This window comes from Labrus bergylta, chromosome 11 (genome assembly GCF_963930695.1).
Source record: "Labrus bergylta chromosome 11, fLabBer1.1, whole genome shotgun sequence".
Classification (NCBI taxonomy): Eukaryota; Metazoa; Chordata; class Actinopteri; order Labriformes; family Labridae; genus Labrus; species Labrus bergylta.
This window is the reverse complement of record NC_089205.1, coordinates 12,735,383-12,750,832: the sequence shown is the minus strand read 5'-3', so window position 1 is coordinate 12,750,832 and position 15,450 is coordinate 12,735,383. Positions and strand designations below refer to the sequence as shown.

At 39.5% G+C, this 15,450-nt stretch overlaps 1 protein-coding gene across 2 annotated transcripts in view; it reads left to right on the top strand.

Annotated features, from left to right (window-relative positions):
- sphkap (SPHK1 interactor, AKAP domain containing) overlaps positions 1-15,450 on the top strand; it is a 109,658-nt gene that overhangs the window by 47,271 nt on the left and 46,937 nt on the right. For both annotated transcript variants that reach the window (XM_065960678.1, XM_065960679.1), the window contains exon 2: positions 7,962-8,057. In XM_065960678.1, coding sequence (XP_065816750.1) covers positions 8,014-8,057 — 44 coding nt within the window. In that variant the 5' untranslated portion in view covers positions 7,962-8,013. The remainder of the gene's footprint in view (positions 1-7,961; positions 8,058-15,450) is intronic.

Sequence of the window (15,450 nt, the reverse complement as noted above, 5' to 3'; positions counted from 1 at the left end):
CGTCCCCTGACCTCCAATGTCTGGTTGTTTGTTTTTAACTTCTGCTTCTTCCACCCACAACAGCATTCAATATATTTAGCTGTACAAACGATGTGTATATTGTCATGAATATGTCAGTTTATTTCCTCTTTCCTCCAACATCATTGTTCGGCTAGTAGGTGTTGGACACTTGTGGTTACTGTTTTACTTACACAGCGGTAATGAGAATAGATGCAGTGTGTCTCTCTCTCTCAAGACTCCAGAGTTGCTCTTCTGCTCCGAGACAATAATGAGCCTTTAACAAAACATCAGTAAATGGACAGTTCTCTTGAGTGTGAGGAACATCAGCAAGAAGCTTTTTACAGAACAAGCAGGGACTCTTCATCTCGCTCTGTCACTCACACATTTGCACAACAAACTGGGACAACACACACGCACACTGGTAAATCATTCCAAACTGACAGGCTACGAAGCTCCCTTTTGAGGTTAGTCGTCTTCATGACTCATTTGCTTGACAGCATCTCTCCTCCCCTTCACACGCCGTCCCTTCATGCTGGAGCTGCTTAGGTACTAACTGTCGACCTGATATGTTACAATGCTAATTTAAGTTGTTCTTACCACTAGTGTGGAGCAAGTAACTGAAAATTTGCAACTTTTACAGTTACTAGTTACTACTAAAGTATTTAAGCGTTACTCGTTTGGCTTCTCTATAAGCACCCGTGCTAAATGATCGCCAACCAACACCAACTAGAGGATTATGGGTTAGCTGACTGGTAGCTGATGCCACATCTGATTGGCCAAATGGTGTAAATATATTGATCACGTATCAAGTGATTCATTCTAACTTTAAAATATGATACATGCATTTGAGATTTCCTTTTTCTGTTCCTTGTGCATGTTCATATCATTTTGACCACCAAAATGGAATTAATTGCGCAGCTCTTGTGCAACATGAAGAGTTCAAAGAGGATCACAATGAAATGAAAAAAAAAAACATCACAATGCTGGACTTGCAGCTGGCTCCAGATGGTGTTGTGTTATTGGTCATGTTGTAGAGGTGTAAGTTTGTGAGTCTCTGAGTTGGGGATGCAAGACACACAAAAACCTGCAGCATGTAGAAGAATGTGAAAATGAAAAAGGTGAGACAGCACACAGATGGAGGCACATATGGAACGTAAGCCAGGAGAGGGGAAAGAGGGAAGATGGAGGGATGAGGGTTATTAAACTTAATCAAGATGGAGTAGACGAGTCAGCAAATGTTGCGCGGCGAGCAGGGAGCTTTATAGCTGCACTGTCAGTGGCTGCCACTTCAGCATATAAACAATTCACTTTTTCCATCCAGTGTCCCATTTTCACCTTGTTTTGTCTATTTAAATGATGGAATGAAGAGGGACCACTTTTATCCAGGAAGAAAGGAGAGGAGCCTCTGTTTGGCAGTTACTTTAGAGACCCTGGCGCCTAACTGAACTCCAACTACAACAGAAACTGCCAGAAGGGCTTGGTGATGCCAAGCTGCCATCCTGATGTCTTGGTACTTAGCTCAGAGACCCCCTGGACCCACTTAATGCCAGACCTCTGCTTCACCCTTTGAAGACCCCACCGAAAGATCACTTTGGCTGAAATCTTACTTTTGGAGTCCTCTGAGGGAAATAGATGTATATTTTACTCACATCAAATTTACCTATCTGTTCCATTTTTAAAATCCCACCCATACAGATCTCCAAGCATGCATGTAAAAGCAAATACTAAGTGTTATTGGCAATTCCTTCTCTCCTCAGCATGGTCCAGATGTCCTGTTATGCAGCAGCAATATAACACTTGAGACACTGAGGGTGTCACAGCTGTGATGTGTGAAAACTCTTGATGTGAATAACACCACTTGTCAATATTGTTAGAGAAGACCTAAGACAGTGAAATGCCTCATCAACCTTGCTTCACCTTGACATTTCCTTTCTGTAAAAAAAAATAAGAAAGAAATGCAGTGCAAAAGGTGTGTAATGTAAATATTGTGATTGGCAAGAAGAATCTGCAATCTTTTTTTCTAGAATTGGTTTCCGCTGAAAGGCTTGTGTTAAAACAAGTCGTCAGTGTATTGGCCCCTTGATGATTGAGCTGTGTTGTCTCTAAAGGCTGCTACACACCAAACAGACAACTAAAGAACAAGCTGCGGCGAAAAGCAACTGCTGCGTCGTGTTTTTTCTGCCGCTGTCGGGCCAAAAAGTCGCACTGTTCACACCAAAACTGATAGAAGCCTACTGCCAATTACCGTATTGGTCCAAATATAAGACGGCCTTTTTCCCCATCAAAATAGGTTCGATAAAGTCGGGTCGTCTGAAATTCGGGGTCTAGTATTCAGAGCACAGCTCTAATTGTTCGCCTGTCCCTTTAAATGTCAATACACATGACGCGCTCTGGGAGGAGCAGGGGAGCGATGACAGTGAGAGCGAACACAGCGGGGCGGAGGACGTGTGTGACGAATAGGAGACATCGGAGGAGAAGTTTGGCGAGCTTTAGTTTAGTTAAAGATGTGGCCTGTATTTTCTCTGTTATTTAAAAATGTTGATAATATTGCTTGATTTTAATGTTGAATCATACTGTACATATTTTTACCTTGTGAAAAACTTTGTTTTGAAAAGTGCTGTAGCATATAACGATAAATAGGCCTTTATAGGAGCATAGGTTTTTAATATTGTTATTTTCAAATAAAATGAAGTTCTTTAAAAAAAGTTCTTTATAAAAACAAGATCTGGTCTGCAAATCTTTTTTTCTAAATGTGAGTGTTGAAAAACGGGGGTCGTCTTATAATCAGGGTCGTCTTATATTCGGACCAATACGGTACGGCATTCTTCACAAATAAGTGATTGCATCACATGCGCGAGAGGCAATAACTTGACGACATACAAACAGCAGGGTTTGTACCCTCATTTTGAGAAAATGTCCTGAGATAACGAGACAGCATTGACGTTACATGAGAGACTTCCGTGCGTGCCCTCTTAACATTTCTCTTCACTTTGGTTTCTCTTCTCATTCCCAGTGTAGCCGACTCAGATCCAATCAGAGTGATTTCTCTCTACAACTAGTCGCCTCCGATTCAACATGTTGAATCGGCAAAAAGCCTCAGACATGCCCACTCGGAGTGTATCTACCTTAAAGGGATCAAAACAAAGGGGAACAGTATAGATACTTATATCCCTTACATATGTTTGCAGACATTAACTGCATTAGAGACCATTGTATAAAAATCAGGCCAAATATCCCCTTTATTGGTCACTGAGAGAATGAGCTGGTTCTGCCCATTCCGCTTACCAAAACAAACACATGTTTGTTATAGGTGTGAAAAAAAAAAAAGTTCCCTTGGGTCCATAGAGTCCACAGCAGAACAGATTTGTTTGTTTGAAGCAGACACTTGACAGTTGTCAGAAAGTTTAATGACTCTAGCTTTGGTGTTTGTCATGTGTCCTCTCACTGTTTCTGCTGTTCTCTGCTAATTTTTTTGTGAGCACAGTGTTGCCACATTTATCAACAGGGCTGTCTTTCATGGAAGTTGACCACTTTTTTTAAAGCATAAAATAACTAATTAAAACCAAATTTCTCCAAAAAAGTAACACTTGGACATCAATCAGCACAACAAGAACTTTAGATACAGGAACCATGTTTGAGCAAAATGTATTTGCCGTGCATTTTGATTTTCTAGCGTGACCCATGTCCGATCTGTTAACATGGTAGAGCTTATGACCTACACAGTAGTACAATATTTTGGCTTCACTTTTGTGATGCTGCCATGTTATCCATTTCTTATACAGTCTTTGTTTGCAGAGTGTAAGCTAGGTTTTGTCACCTGTGTTGGTTGTTTTAGAGTCTATTTTTGTAGTTGGTTAGGTCATGCACGATGTAAAGACCTGATTTAAAAGCAGTTATAGTAATTTCTGTTTAACTATAGACATATTAAAAACATGTGTTAGTGTAATGAACTGAGTACTGAATGTACAGCTTCCTTTGGCTTCAGTGTTTTGGATGGCCAGCCTCTCAAAGAAAAGAAAATACTAATTCACTCTTCTCATTGAGTAATTGTTTTTAGTAACAGCATTTTCACCACTGTAAAGTCCGTACTGAGTCACTAACAGCAGAACAAACATACTGAGAAACCAGCTAAAATAATAACCTCACTAGCTAGGTGTACTAATACAGAGGTGGTGGAGACCAAAAACAGAGATAAAAGACAGAAAATAATTACTTTATCAATCAGCTTGCCTTAAAAGTTGATTTTTCCAAAACATTGTATTTCACCTTTTACCTGCTTGCATAGAAGCTAAAATAGCTTGTTATGCTCCAGTAGTGCTGATATACTGCTAAGACTGTTTAGATGAATTTAAATGGTGCATGTTATATTTTTGGAAGTAAGGTTGTTGATTGGCTACTTGAACCTTAATGATGGTGATGTTACAGGGTGCAATATTGCTTTCAAAAGTGTCCATTTGAGGAAGAGACTGTGATGATGAAACATGGGTGCTCACTGTGTATTCAAAGCTTCAAAGCATGTTGTTCTACTCAGGGCTGGAATAAATCGTCAAAGGAGCATCTTGGCAAACACTGACCAATACTTCTTGGCCCTGATTTATTTCACGAGCTTCCTGCTCTGTATTTTATATTTAGAGTTTAATGCTTAAGTAATACAGAATTGCTGTGTGGTAATTTCAACACAAACAGGCAAAATTTAAACTTAAAACTGTAACATTGAAGGTCTTCCTGTAAGATTCAAAGGGCATTGATGTTGTGCTTATATCTCACTTAAACAAGAACAATGGTGAAAGTAAAAAGTAAACATCCAACAGTCTAAAGACCTCTGAAGTCCCTATTGGTGGCCATTCCATGATACGCATGCTTAGTAATCAAAGTCATACATTTGAGAAAATCATTGGTATGATCATAAACTGAAAGATGATCAAATAGCTGTCAAAGCTGCGTAGCATCTTGGACAATGTCCCACATCCACTCCACAGTGTACTGGTCGGACACAGGAGCACATTCAGTGCAAGACTGATTCCCCCACGATGCACCACAGGACGACACAGGAGGTCATTCATGCTTGTGGCCATCAGACTTTATAACTCTTTATATGACTTTAAAAATAATATATTTATTTAACCTGGACGTATTTATTTAACTCTGAAACTGTGCAATCTGTCTGCAAACTGGTCAATACACTGTGCAATATCTGCACACCTTTACACCGTGCAATATCTGTTTAACACAGTTCATCTTGTACATTCATAATGTAAATATTGCTTTATCGAGTATCTTATTATAGTAGCCCTACTTGGTACTGATTGCTTATTTTGTTATCTCTATTTTATTGTATTTCCTACTGCTGTATTGTGTGAAGAGCAATGGTAACACCGAATTTCCCCCTGGGATTAATAAAGTATTTCTGATCTGATCTGATAGCCCCATCTTATTTTGTACATGATGGCCCAAGTTGGAGTGAAATAGGAGACACAACACGTTATGCTTTAGGGTATGGCTACAGTATTGGTAAGATATCTAACTGTAGTTACAACACTGGATTATCATTTTAGAAACGCCCCTCCATGGGTTCCAAATATGGTCTGGTGTGAAAACAAAAACCGCGGGATGACAGCAGCTGAAATGCCAAACTCAATTCTTCAAACCTGTTGTCAACATCAGCTCTAGAACTACTTTGTGGGCTAGGCTTGGTTCAATTGAATTATTCTAAAAGTTTAAGGTACCTTTGTTGGCATGGTTACAATATTAAACATGTACGCTCAGCGACTTCACATGGTGAAAAGCTAACTTGTCTATTGGAAACAGAAATGTTTGGCTCCCCAATATAACCTACAGATTCTGTGGCCTATAACATAATAGTTCATGTCCCGACAGATGAGGGTAGATATGAGTATTAACTTCTACTATAAAACTTACTACAACTGAACAGATTTTCAAATATTGACCTTACCAATTGAGGTCAGATCGTGGTGTATTATATGCTAATACACTTTCCTTAAGCATAAAGTGCATTAATAAGCATTAATCAAGTTTGCTTCCATCTTCAGCAATCATGGAGAGGATGTAGCCTTCTGGTGTTACAGGAAGCAATGAATGTGTATGTGTGCGTATATGAGATTAACATAAGCATCAACACTAGTCTAATGATTTCATCATTGTATGCTGTGACCTCATTAAAATCCCCAATAACTTCATTAATGTGTGCGGCAATCTCATTACAATTTGCTGTGACCTCATCACAGCCCTGTGACAACCATGCAAGACAATAATATCTGGATCCAGGATGATGAGCTGGAGCAGGGAAGTTACTTTACCTGTTTTTTTTTTTCCTGTTCTCTTTAAATTTAGAAGATAATAAACAACTGGGACAACAATATGCAAGTCTGCAATGGCAGATATAGGAATTGTGTCGGATTGGTTAAGCTTAGCTTCAAGCTTCAACATCAAGCCTCACGATTATCTACTCGTTATACATCCTAGTAAACGTTCTGATGTTTGTGCAATACTAGAAAGAAAAGAAAATGTATTTTTATTTGACATGCACATACAGTAACATTGGTGCTGTAACAGTTTTGGATGTATAAAGTTCCGGATGCACTGCTCTAAGTGTTTATAGCAAAATGCTAATTTGCAACACCTGTATTTAATACATTATACAATAATAGCTATGTTAAAAAGCTTGTTTGAATTTTCTCTCAAAGGTTTTAAGCATACTCTTTTCAACATCAAGGTTTTTTTTTTATTGCAGTATAAGTCATCTTTTATAGTCATCTTAAGATGTAAAAAGAAATATTGGTCGGTGCAATTTGGTCGATGTTTTTGCTTGTTAGTGACTCACATCCAGAACAGAAAGTTTAAAGGGATATATTTTCCACAGCTATTTCCTTCCCTTCTTTTGGATACAACAACTGTCTAAAATGAGCAATAACTTAAAATCAGTCTAAGGAAGCACTGTTTATGCAGGTGTGTTGGGATGACCATGTGCTGTAAAGGAATGATAAATGATCATATTGATCTTTTGGTTGATAAATGCAGCTATGGAAAAGTATAAAGTAAAAACGTAAAGAAACTCACAAAACTAAACTGAATGATTTGATAACATTTTGACATATTTGGTAAAAAGCAACAACTCAACAGCAACAAAGCACAATCTTTCTCTCATCAGTCTGTGAGGGAGTCAAATGTTACAGATGGAGACTTTGATATTTCAGACTTGTCGGTTGGCTTCAAGAGAGCAAGAAACACCAAACTGACGTTACAAAGTAAAATGTTTTCCTCAGATTTTTACTTTTTTATGCTGCATGGGATTCTTCCAGCTACAGGCTTTTATGTTGTTTGCCAACCTTTCCATTACACCTCTGTAATGGATACGTTTCAGCCTTTCTATTCTGTGTGAATTATACTATCAACCTCAATTTGCAAAAAAAAGTGAACTTTGTTTTTTTTTTTATGCTGGTCACCATGTGGCTTGTATCGTCTTCTGACGACTCAAAACGTTTTTATACACAGTGCTTACACACGTACACATTCATAAGCTTCTTCTTTCTTGGGGTTAAGTGTCTTACCCAAGGACACATCAGACATGTGGCTGTAGGCAGGGATCAAACCCCCGACCTTCCAGTTGAGAGAGGACTGATTCTGACCCACTGAGCCACCATCATAACTGCACACATTTGTTGTGGGTTTGTCTCACTGTCGTGCGTGTGTGCGTGTGTGTGTGTGTGTGTGTGTGTGTGTGTGTCTTTGTGTGAGTACCAGAGGTAAAGACAAACTGCTGTGCTTCAAATTGCTTACATCCAGAACATTTGCCAGATGATGCAGAAGAAAACTGCTGGACCTTGAAGAACGGCTGCCATCTGTTTCTTCCTCCTGACACTGCTGTTGTGTGTGTGTGTGTGTGTGTGTTTGTGTTTTTGTGTAAACTCTTTAATCCATTAAGCTTTCTTTGTGTTTTTCAGGTAAAGATCCTGGACTAACCATTTGGAACATAGACCAACATTAAAACTCAAGATGTTGTCATCACTGATTACTGCGCTGCGGGCCTTCACCGAGCTGTAAGAACGACACTTTTTACTATTATTTTTTAAATTTCATTTTGAGGGTGTATTTTGATGATTATTTATAACGTTTATCACATTAATTTGGTAATTTACCATTTGGAAAACCTCCTGTGTGTATCAGCTAGTCATGGTTTATTACCTGATGATTCATTGAAACAGACAGGGAAGCCCCCCCCCCCACCACCACCACACACACACACACACACACACACAATTTACACAACCACTCTGTAACATTTTCGACAATGCTTAGCTTACCTGTTGTATCATTGTTATCTTAGCCAAATATAGAGGCTGTCCTGTCATCACCCTGTAAAAAAACGCAACAGTATGGTACTGTTTGGGGCTGAATGAGAAACGGAATGTGTCCCATTATTTTCTAAAAAGCTTCAAGAGAGAGGAGAAATGTTTGACATGTGAACGTACTATGTCTCCAAGAATAACCAGAAGCCACTACAATAATTCAAGAGAATGGAACAGGGGCTATAAATATGTATAAAGAAATGTATAGGCTGCAATAAAACAGGCTGGCACAAGAATTATGCAAAGTGTTATCAACTAAAATGATGACAGCTCATATCATTCACATTTACATGCAGACATGCTTACCGTCCACACTTTATCAGCCCCTGTTACCTAACTTGACTCTAAAACAAGAATTTAATAAGATGTACAAGATAGTATCCTAAAATGAACCAAATGTATTTTCCCTTCATAATTATCATTATTTATTCTTGTGATCTAACAAATGCTTTTTATGAACTTGTGCTTTCTTGATGGCAGTGTTGTAGCTTGAGTGGCATAATGCTCAAGCTACACCATGTGGAGTTGAAAAATGAAGCCTATGTGGATGTATGAAAAACTGCACATGGGGCCGACTCCAAAAGCGAGTCAATCCCCTTAGAGCCCCACATTCAAAGGCCATTTTAAAGCAGAATTAAACATGTTATAGCAGAGTAAAAAACAAAAAACCTTATTCTTTAAAACTTTAAAGTGGGGAATTTTTGTAGAATAAATCCTTGGATTAAAGCCCTAAAGTTATTGGGCGAGGTCCCTTTAAGTGACATGTCGACTGCCGGCTTAAAGTCACTGAGAGTTGTCTAATAATGAACAGCTGCTCTGGCAGTTTTTATGATCCAAAAAACATTCATTTCTATTCTTCACCACATTTTCTGTTATTGATGTTTGCAGTAGAAAAAAAACAGATATTTGCAAACTCTCATTGATTCCGTTGAGTCACTTTTCTATTAACATCAAAACACTATTAACATCAAAAAACAGTAGAAAGATGGGGATCAATACATTTGTTCTATTTTCTGATAAAACACCCATCCATAGCATCACTTCTAAAGTATTTTCCTACCCCACCACATGGGGGCACACTTTGTTGCTCCACCCAATTAGCTAGATCTGTCCCTAGTCTGAGGATGATTATGACACTTAATCGTTGCAATATATCATCAGGGCCAGAGTGGGTGTTTCTCCCGAGGGCTCAGGTTAGAGAGGGAGAGAGAGAGGTGGAGGGAATGAAAAGACAAACACTTGTGCATGCACTGGGACTGCTTAGGCACAAAACTGGTCATGAAGCACTAATGGATGCCCGGCCCCTGAGAGAGACAACACATCATCAGCAACAGCACTGTTGTATCAGCAAAACGGGTGCCACAATCTCCGAGTTGGACAGAGAAACAAAAGGGACAGATGGTAAAAACAATGGGACCATTTTGTGTGTTTATGTAATACTACGGGGCAGGTGGGAGAGCATGACGGGATGCTTTGTTTTTCTTTACGGAACATCTGCAGTAGCTCAGATACTGTGCGATGGGGTTTGCTGCTGTCAGTGATTTTTGGGGCCTATATCATGGAAGGGAAGAAAGGGATATGGGCACAGAGTCAGAGAGGAAAATCCAGAAAAATGCTTTAATCAAAGCAAGTCAGGGAAAAAAAAACTTGTCAAGATAATGTGTTTTTCTACAAGATACATTACCTATGCTGATTCCAATTTACCGTATTTTCCGCACTATAAGGCGCACTTAAAAGCCTTTAATTTTCTCAAAAAACGACAGTGCGCCTTATAATCCAGAGCGCCTTATATATGGATCAATTGGTTAATTGGTTGATCCATACTGGTTGTACACGGCGCTCAGCAACACTGACTCGGATAATGACGAGAGGGAGCCGGGCATGTTGGATGCCGTACTCGCCCAACTGTTCAATTCGGACACTGAAGAAGAAGAATTCGAGGGATTCGTGGACGGGGAATGAACTGAAAAAGTGAGCTTTACGTGTTATACGTAACTGAACAATGTTGAGTTATGCACTAACGTTTGAATTAGCGGTATCAGACTGTGTTTCTTTTACGTGTTTACAACTGAACAAGGCTGGGAGATATTGTGAATATGCACATTAACGTTTGAACAATGTTGAGTTATTGTGAATGCACTACGTATAAAACGTAGTTTTATATTTATATAAAACTACTATATATTTATATATTCACAATATCTCCCAGCCTTCTTCAGTTGTAAACACGTTCTATTCTATGCGCCTTATAATCCGGTGCGCCCTATATATGAAAACAGTTCTAAAATAGGCCATTCATTGAAGGTGCGCCTTATAATCCGGTGCGCCTTATAGTGCGGAAAATACGGTAAATTGAGAATGAGGTAATATTTGATGAAAAAAAAAAACGCTTTACCATTTTACACCATTGACCTCCTGCTGGACGACATTCACACACATCCGCATGAACAGCAACATCACACAGATTTGCAGATCCAATGTCAGGGGAGCACTTTGGAGGACAGAGGCGATAACTGGTGAAGGGAATCCGAAAAACCTGCTCCAGATGTACACAGTTTATTTTGGCTGAGACATCTGGGACAAACTGAAATAGGGCAGACGATAATAGGTCAAAATGTGCTCTGGGAGAAGAAGAACTTGGACGTGTGGTCTTACATGTGCACAGGTGCTTGAATGTGGTTCAGTCAGGTTTTGGTTCAATAATGTCATCTCTTTACTGTTTGTGGTGGGCGCACACAAAGTATTACTGTAATCAGTGATCTGACACAAAGTCCATATCATTTTAGAATAAGGCAAACACATTTTAAAAGTATAAGTAAATGTCAAAGTCAGACTCAACTTTCCCCGGATCATTTTCCTTAACCTGTTTTATCTTCTTTTCTTCACCTTTTGATTAAAAAATGAAAACCCTTTCTGATTGTGAAGTTGCCACACATCCAGAAACCAGACAGACATCTTTTTATTACCTTTTTGACTCATCTTTCTCACATCTGTCCGATGGAACAGATGTGTTTCCGTTTTAATCAATCCAGTCGTCAACACAGGCCCCTTATAGTTAGCGTTTGATCTTCCCTGTGAGTGCATGAAAGAAACTCAGAGTGTATTTCATACTTCTACTTTCCTCCCAACATTCAGTGATAGTGTGTTGGGCTCATAAAACATAGTTGACCTACGCTCAATACTGTGCCTGAATACATCCTGTGTATGTAGACTCAGGACTGAAGCTCCATGCAGCTGCTCTGCTCATGTGGTGTGTGCACTACATATCCTGTTTAGTAACAGTTTAGTCTGCAGGCATGCCAGCTGCTAAGGCTGTAGGCAGTATGCTAAGAAGCTTAAAATGTTAGTCTTTTTTTGTTATTTACCAAATATTTGTTTCATGTTCTCACTCAGTTTATTCTGTGCATGCTGACATTAGCTAGCTAGCAATAAACACAAAGTATACCTGGGGGGCAAATAAGAATGTCACCTTGGCATGTATTTGGGATATAAACCACAGTATCATTTTTAAATTTTATCAACTCATAGCTAGAAGAAAAGCTCAAGGATCTCCAACATGCTTGAATTTCAAACCCTGTGGAAGATATGAGTATCTGTGATAAAATCAACAACAATCCATCCCACAACTGAGATATTTCATTTAGGACCAAACTTTGCCCGACCTGTACCCAGGCTTTTAGCATAGCTAAAATATGTAATATATTCAGATGGAGCAACAACAAATCAGACAAAAATTTGTTCAGAGCATAAATATTTATTGCTTATTATTGATGCCTGACGGAGTATGATTGATTCCATTGTGTATGCATCTTAAAATATTAGAACATATTCATGAAGTCCACACACTCTTGGTCAGAGCTTTACAGGAAGATGGTTGTACTCGGTACTGATCCCCTTTAAATGACACTTCGGCTTGGTGTGCCTTTTTTCCTCCTGATAGAAACACAATACTGTCTCCGATCTAGAGCTCTTCTTGCATGTAGGGTAAGCATGGGTGTAGCTGTTGCTCAGTGTGCAGGTGTGTGGAGCTGTAAGCACATAATCAGTGCTCAGGGGAGCTACGTCTCGAGTAGACTAATCAGAGAGAAGATGATGCCCCTAACAGCAGGCGTAAATCAGCTTTTATCACACACAGTCCCTTATTCCAGTCCTTCTCAACCTCTCTTTGTTTCTCTCTTTGCATGAATGAGCTCACCATTAAGAAGAACGAAGCCAACAGACCGAAGCTTTCCAATCATGTTTTCCCTCTGTGGGCTCTGGTTTTATCTCGTATCTTTGCTCTCAGCTGGTATTTATTGAGCAGGTACTGTAGATCTAATGGATGCATGACTGTAAAGCAAGCCAGGTTAAAGTGTCAAACATAAAGGTCAGTACATGACGGCTGGAGATTTGTCATTTCACTATAGGGAGTTGGACCTTCTCTTTTGGCCTTGGGCTTTATAGAGTGTATTTTTGCACTCATGTCCACCCTTTACTGTAAAATGTTTTGTTTTTTTCCCTAAAAGCAGAAAAAATGATTTTCAACACTCGGACAAAAAGGGTGACTTTGACTTTACAAGCCAATAGTGGGAGGCGAGAAAAGCTCAGTTATGAGTGTTGTGCGAGCCCCACACCTCTCAGTTTGCCTCCCGGGTCAAGGAAACAGTTTGGAAACTGAAACAGCATGCAATGAATGTGATATGTTTGCCTGCTCTGATACAGTCGTGATTCGGTGTCGTGCAGTGGGGGTTGGAGGGGAAATGGTATCCCTTTCAGAGAAGGTGGTAAAGTGAGTGATCTTTCAATAGTCATACATTTACTGTCAGCCAGCACAAAGGAGTGATTGTTACAAGCAGCTTCAGTTCACCATCCACTCTCTCTCCTATCACATCAGACAAAATGCCAGTTTGGACTGAGTCCTTGATCACCAGGTTTAGATGGCAAAAGACTGATTTTACAAAGGAGGACCAGGATGTGTGAATGGTTTCACTGAAATGCACAGATGTTAGTGAAACAAGCTCTTTACTTTGTAAAATGAATGGCATCAGTTTTTGTATATTTGAGTACAGTGATGAGGAGAAGCATTCTCTATTTGCCAACTCCTCAGCTCAGACATATCATATCCCACAGGAAAAGCGAAGGCCTTTTGTCGCACAGCACAGGTGAGCAGAGTGTGAAGCCTGTCACGCTAAATTTCTACAGATCACACCGTCATGCTGGTCACACAGGCTGAGTGTTGACTGCAGCAATGCTGAGAGTTACTGCCGTCAGCCCTGTGTTAAACCACAAAGTATGTATATATATTTTAATTTCTTAGCATTACAAATATCATAAATATTTTATTCTATACAGAAAATAGCAAATAGGCATGTGCTCAACTGGAACTTGTAATTACTTCAGGTAAATCGAAAACTTTTAAATCGAGGTTGAAGACACACCTGTCCTTAAATTAGCTGGGCACAAACAACTGTAGAGAAAAGGGAGAGGCAGGAAGAGGGAGATCACACCAGAAGAAACAATGCCTGTAACCTGATGTTATTCACCAACATAATGTTCTTAAAGCCAGCTAAAAACAAACAAGTTGGGGGATAAATAGTTGACCCTGGGGGAACATGGCTGTCTGCACAAAAATCCACATAAATCAATATTATTTTACAGTGTTTGTGCCATATTATTATATGAAGGACTGTCCTCTGAGCAGCAGGGCTGGCCAGGTTTGCCACATGGACAAGCAGGAATAATGAGAGGCAGCACTCAGGGTCATTACAGACAGACTGAAGGCTGATGGATTGCCAGAAGGGTTTACTAACAAATGTGTGTGTCTGTGTGTGTGTGGTGCTGTGTTCTGAATCGAGCCCTTAGTTTTAATATTTTGTTTATTTTGGGCACGGTTCTATTTTTATAAGAAAGTTAGTTCATGAAGTTCACTGAGTGATTGTAGCGCTGTTCTGAGAGACTTTTTTTCAGATGTTTCATCCATCCACTGTTCCTGCTATCTCTCTTACTTTTCCTTTATTCTTGTTCCATATTCTTACTCACCTGCAGCTCCTTCACATCCCAGTCTCTCTCCCTGTGGGGTTCTCTGCATGTAGGGCTTTCAACTAGAAGAATAACATATGTTCTCTTATGCATCAATATTGGCATACCTCCTACTGTATGGATGCACTCGTGCACGTGCAACACAAACAGATTAGAGGAGACACTGCACATAGAGAGAACCGCACAGACCAGAATGCTGGAGCAGATGCTGTGTGGTTGTAGGGATCAGATGGACACTGTTGTAGCCGTACTGAAGGAGACAGTTTAGTGTTTGTAGACAGTAGGGTGCCTGAGTGAGTCTGGCGTCCGCCATCTGTCCTAGCATCTCTCTGCACGCAGGCCGTCTCTGAGACCATTCTGCACAAGGCCGTGGCAGAAGTGTCGAGAAAGCTGAAGAATGCAGCGTCAGCAAAGTCAGAAAATTGCTTGTAAAGGTTTGGTTTGATCAAAACAAAGAAACTTCACTGCTTAAAAGTAAGATGACGAGTTTGATACCAGTCGTGGGTCTGTATTAAACATTCATAGATATCAACAGCAAGAATGCATTTAGCTTATCTGAGCATAGAGACTTGAAGTATTGGTAAATGCCAAGATATCTAAAGCTGTCTTACTCTCACATTACGTCGGGTTTGTTCAATTTTGTTGTTGTAACCAGTGTTGACCAAAGGACAACAGCTTGCTCACAACAAAGAAATGTTTAAACACAACTCCACCTTAACATTCGACATATTTCTGTAAATGTCCTTTTTTTTAAACAAACAAGATATATTATGTTGAAGAGCAAGTTTAAGAGGTGCTGGTTCTGAGCTGATTTGTTTTGTTTTTGCTTCAGGTATTCACAAAGCTAAGCTAGTAGCTTCATAATTAGCATGCCAATCATCTCATGTAAGTCTTTGTAAATAAATATAGTAAATAATGCAGCTAAATGGAATTCAGCCATGTTTTAACTTTCCTTTGCATGTGCTTTTTTTTCCTCACACATCCAACAAAATGTGTGAATCGGACAATAATTAAAAGACAAAGACTTATTTTGAGAAGAAATAGAAAACAATTTTCCACTTAGATT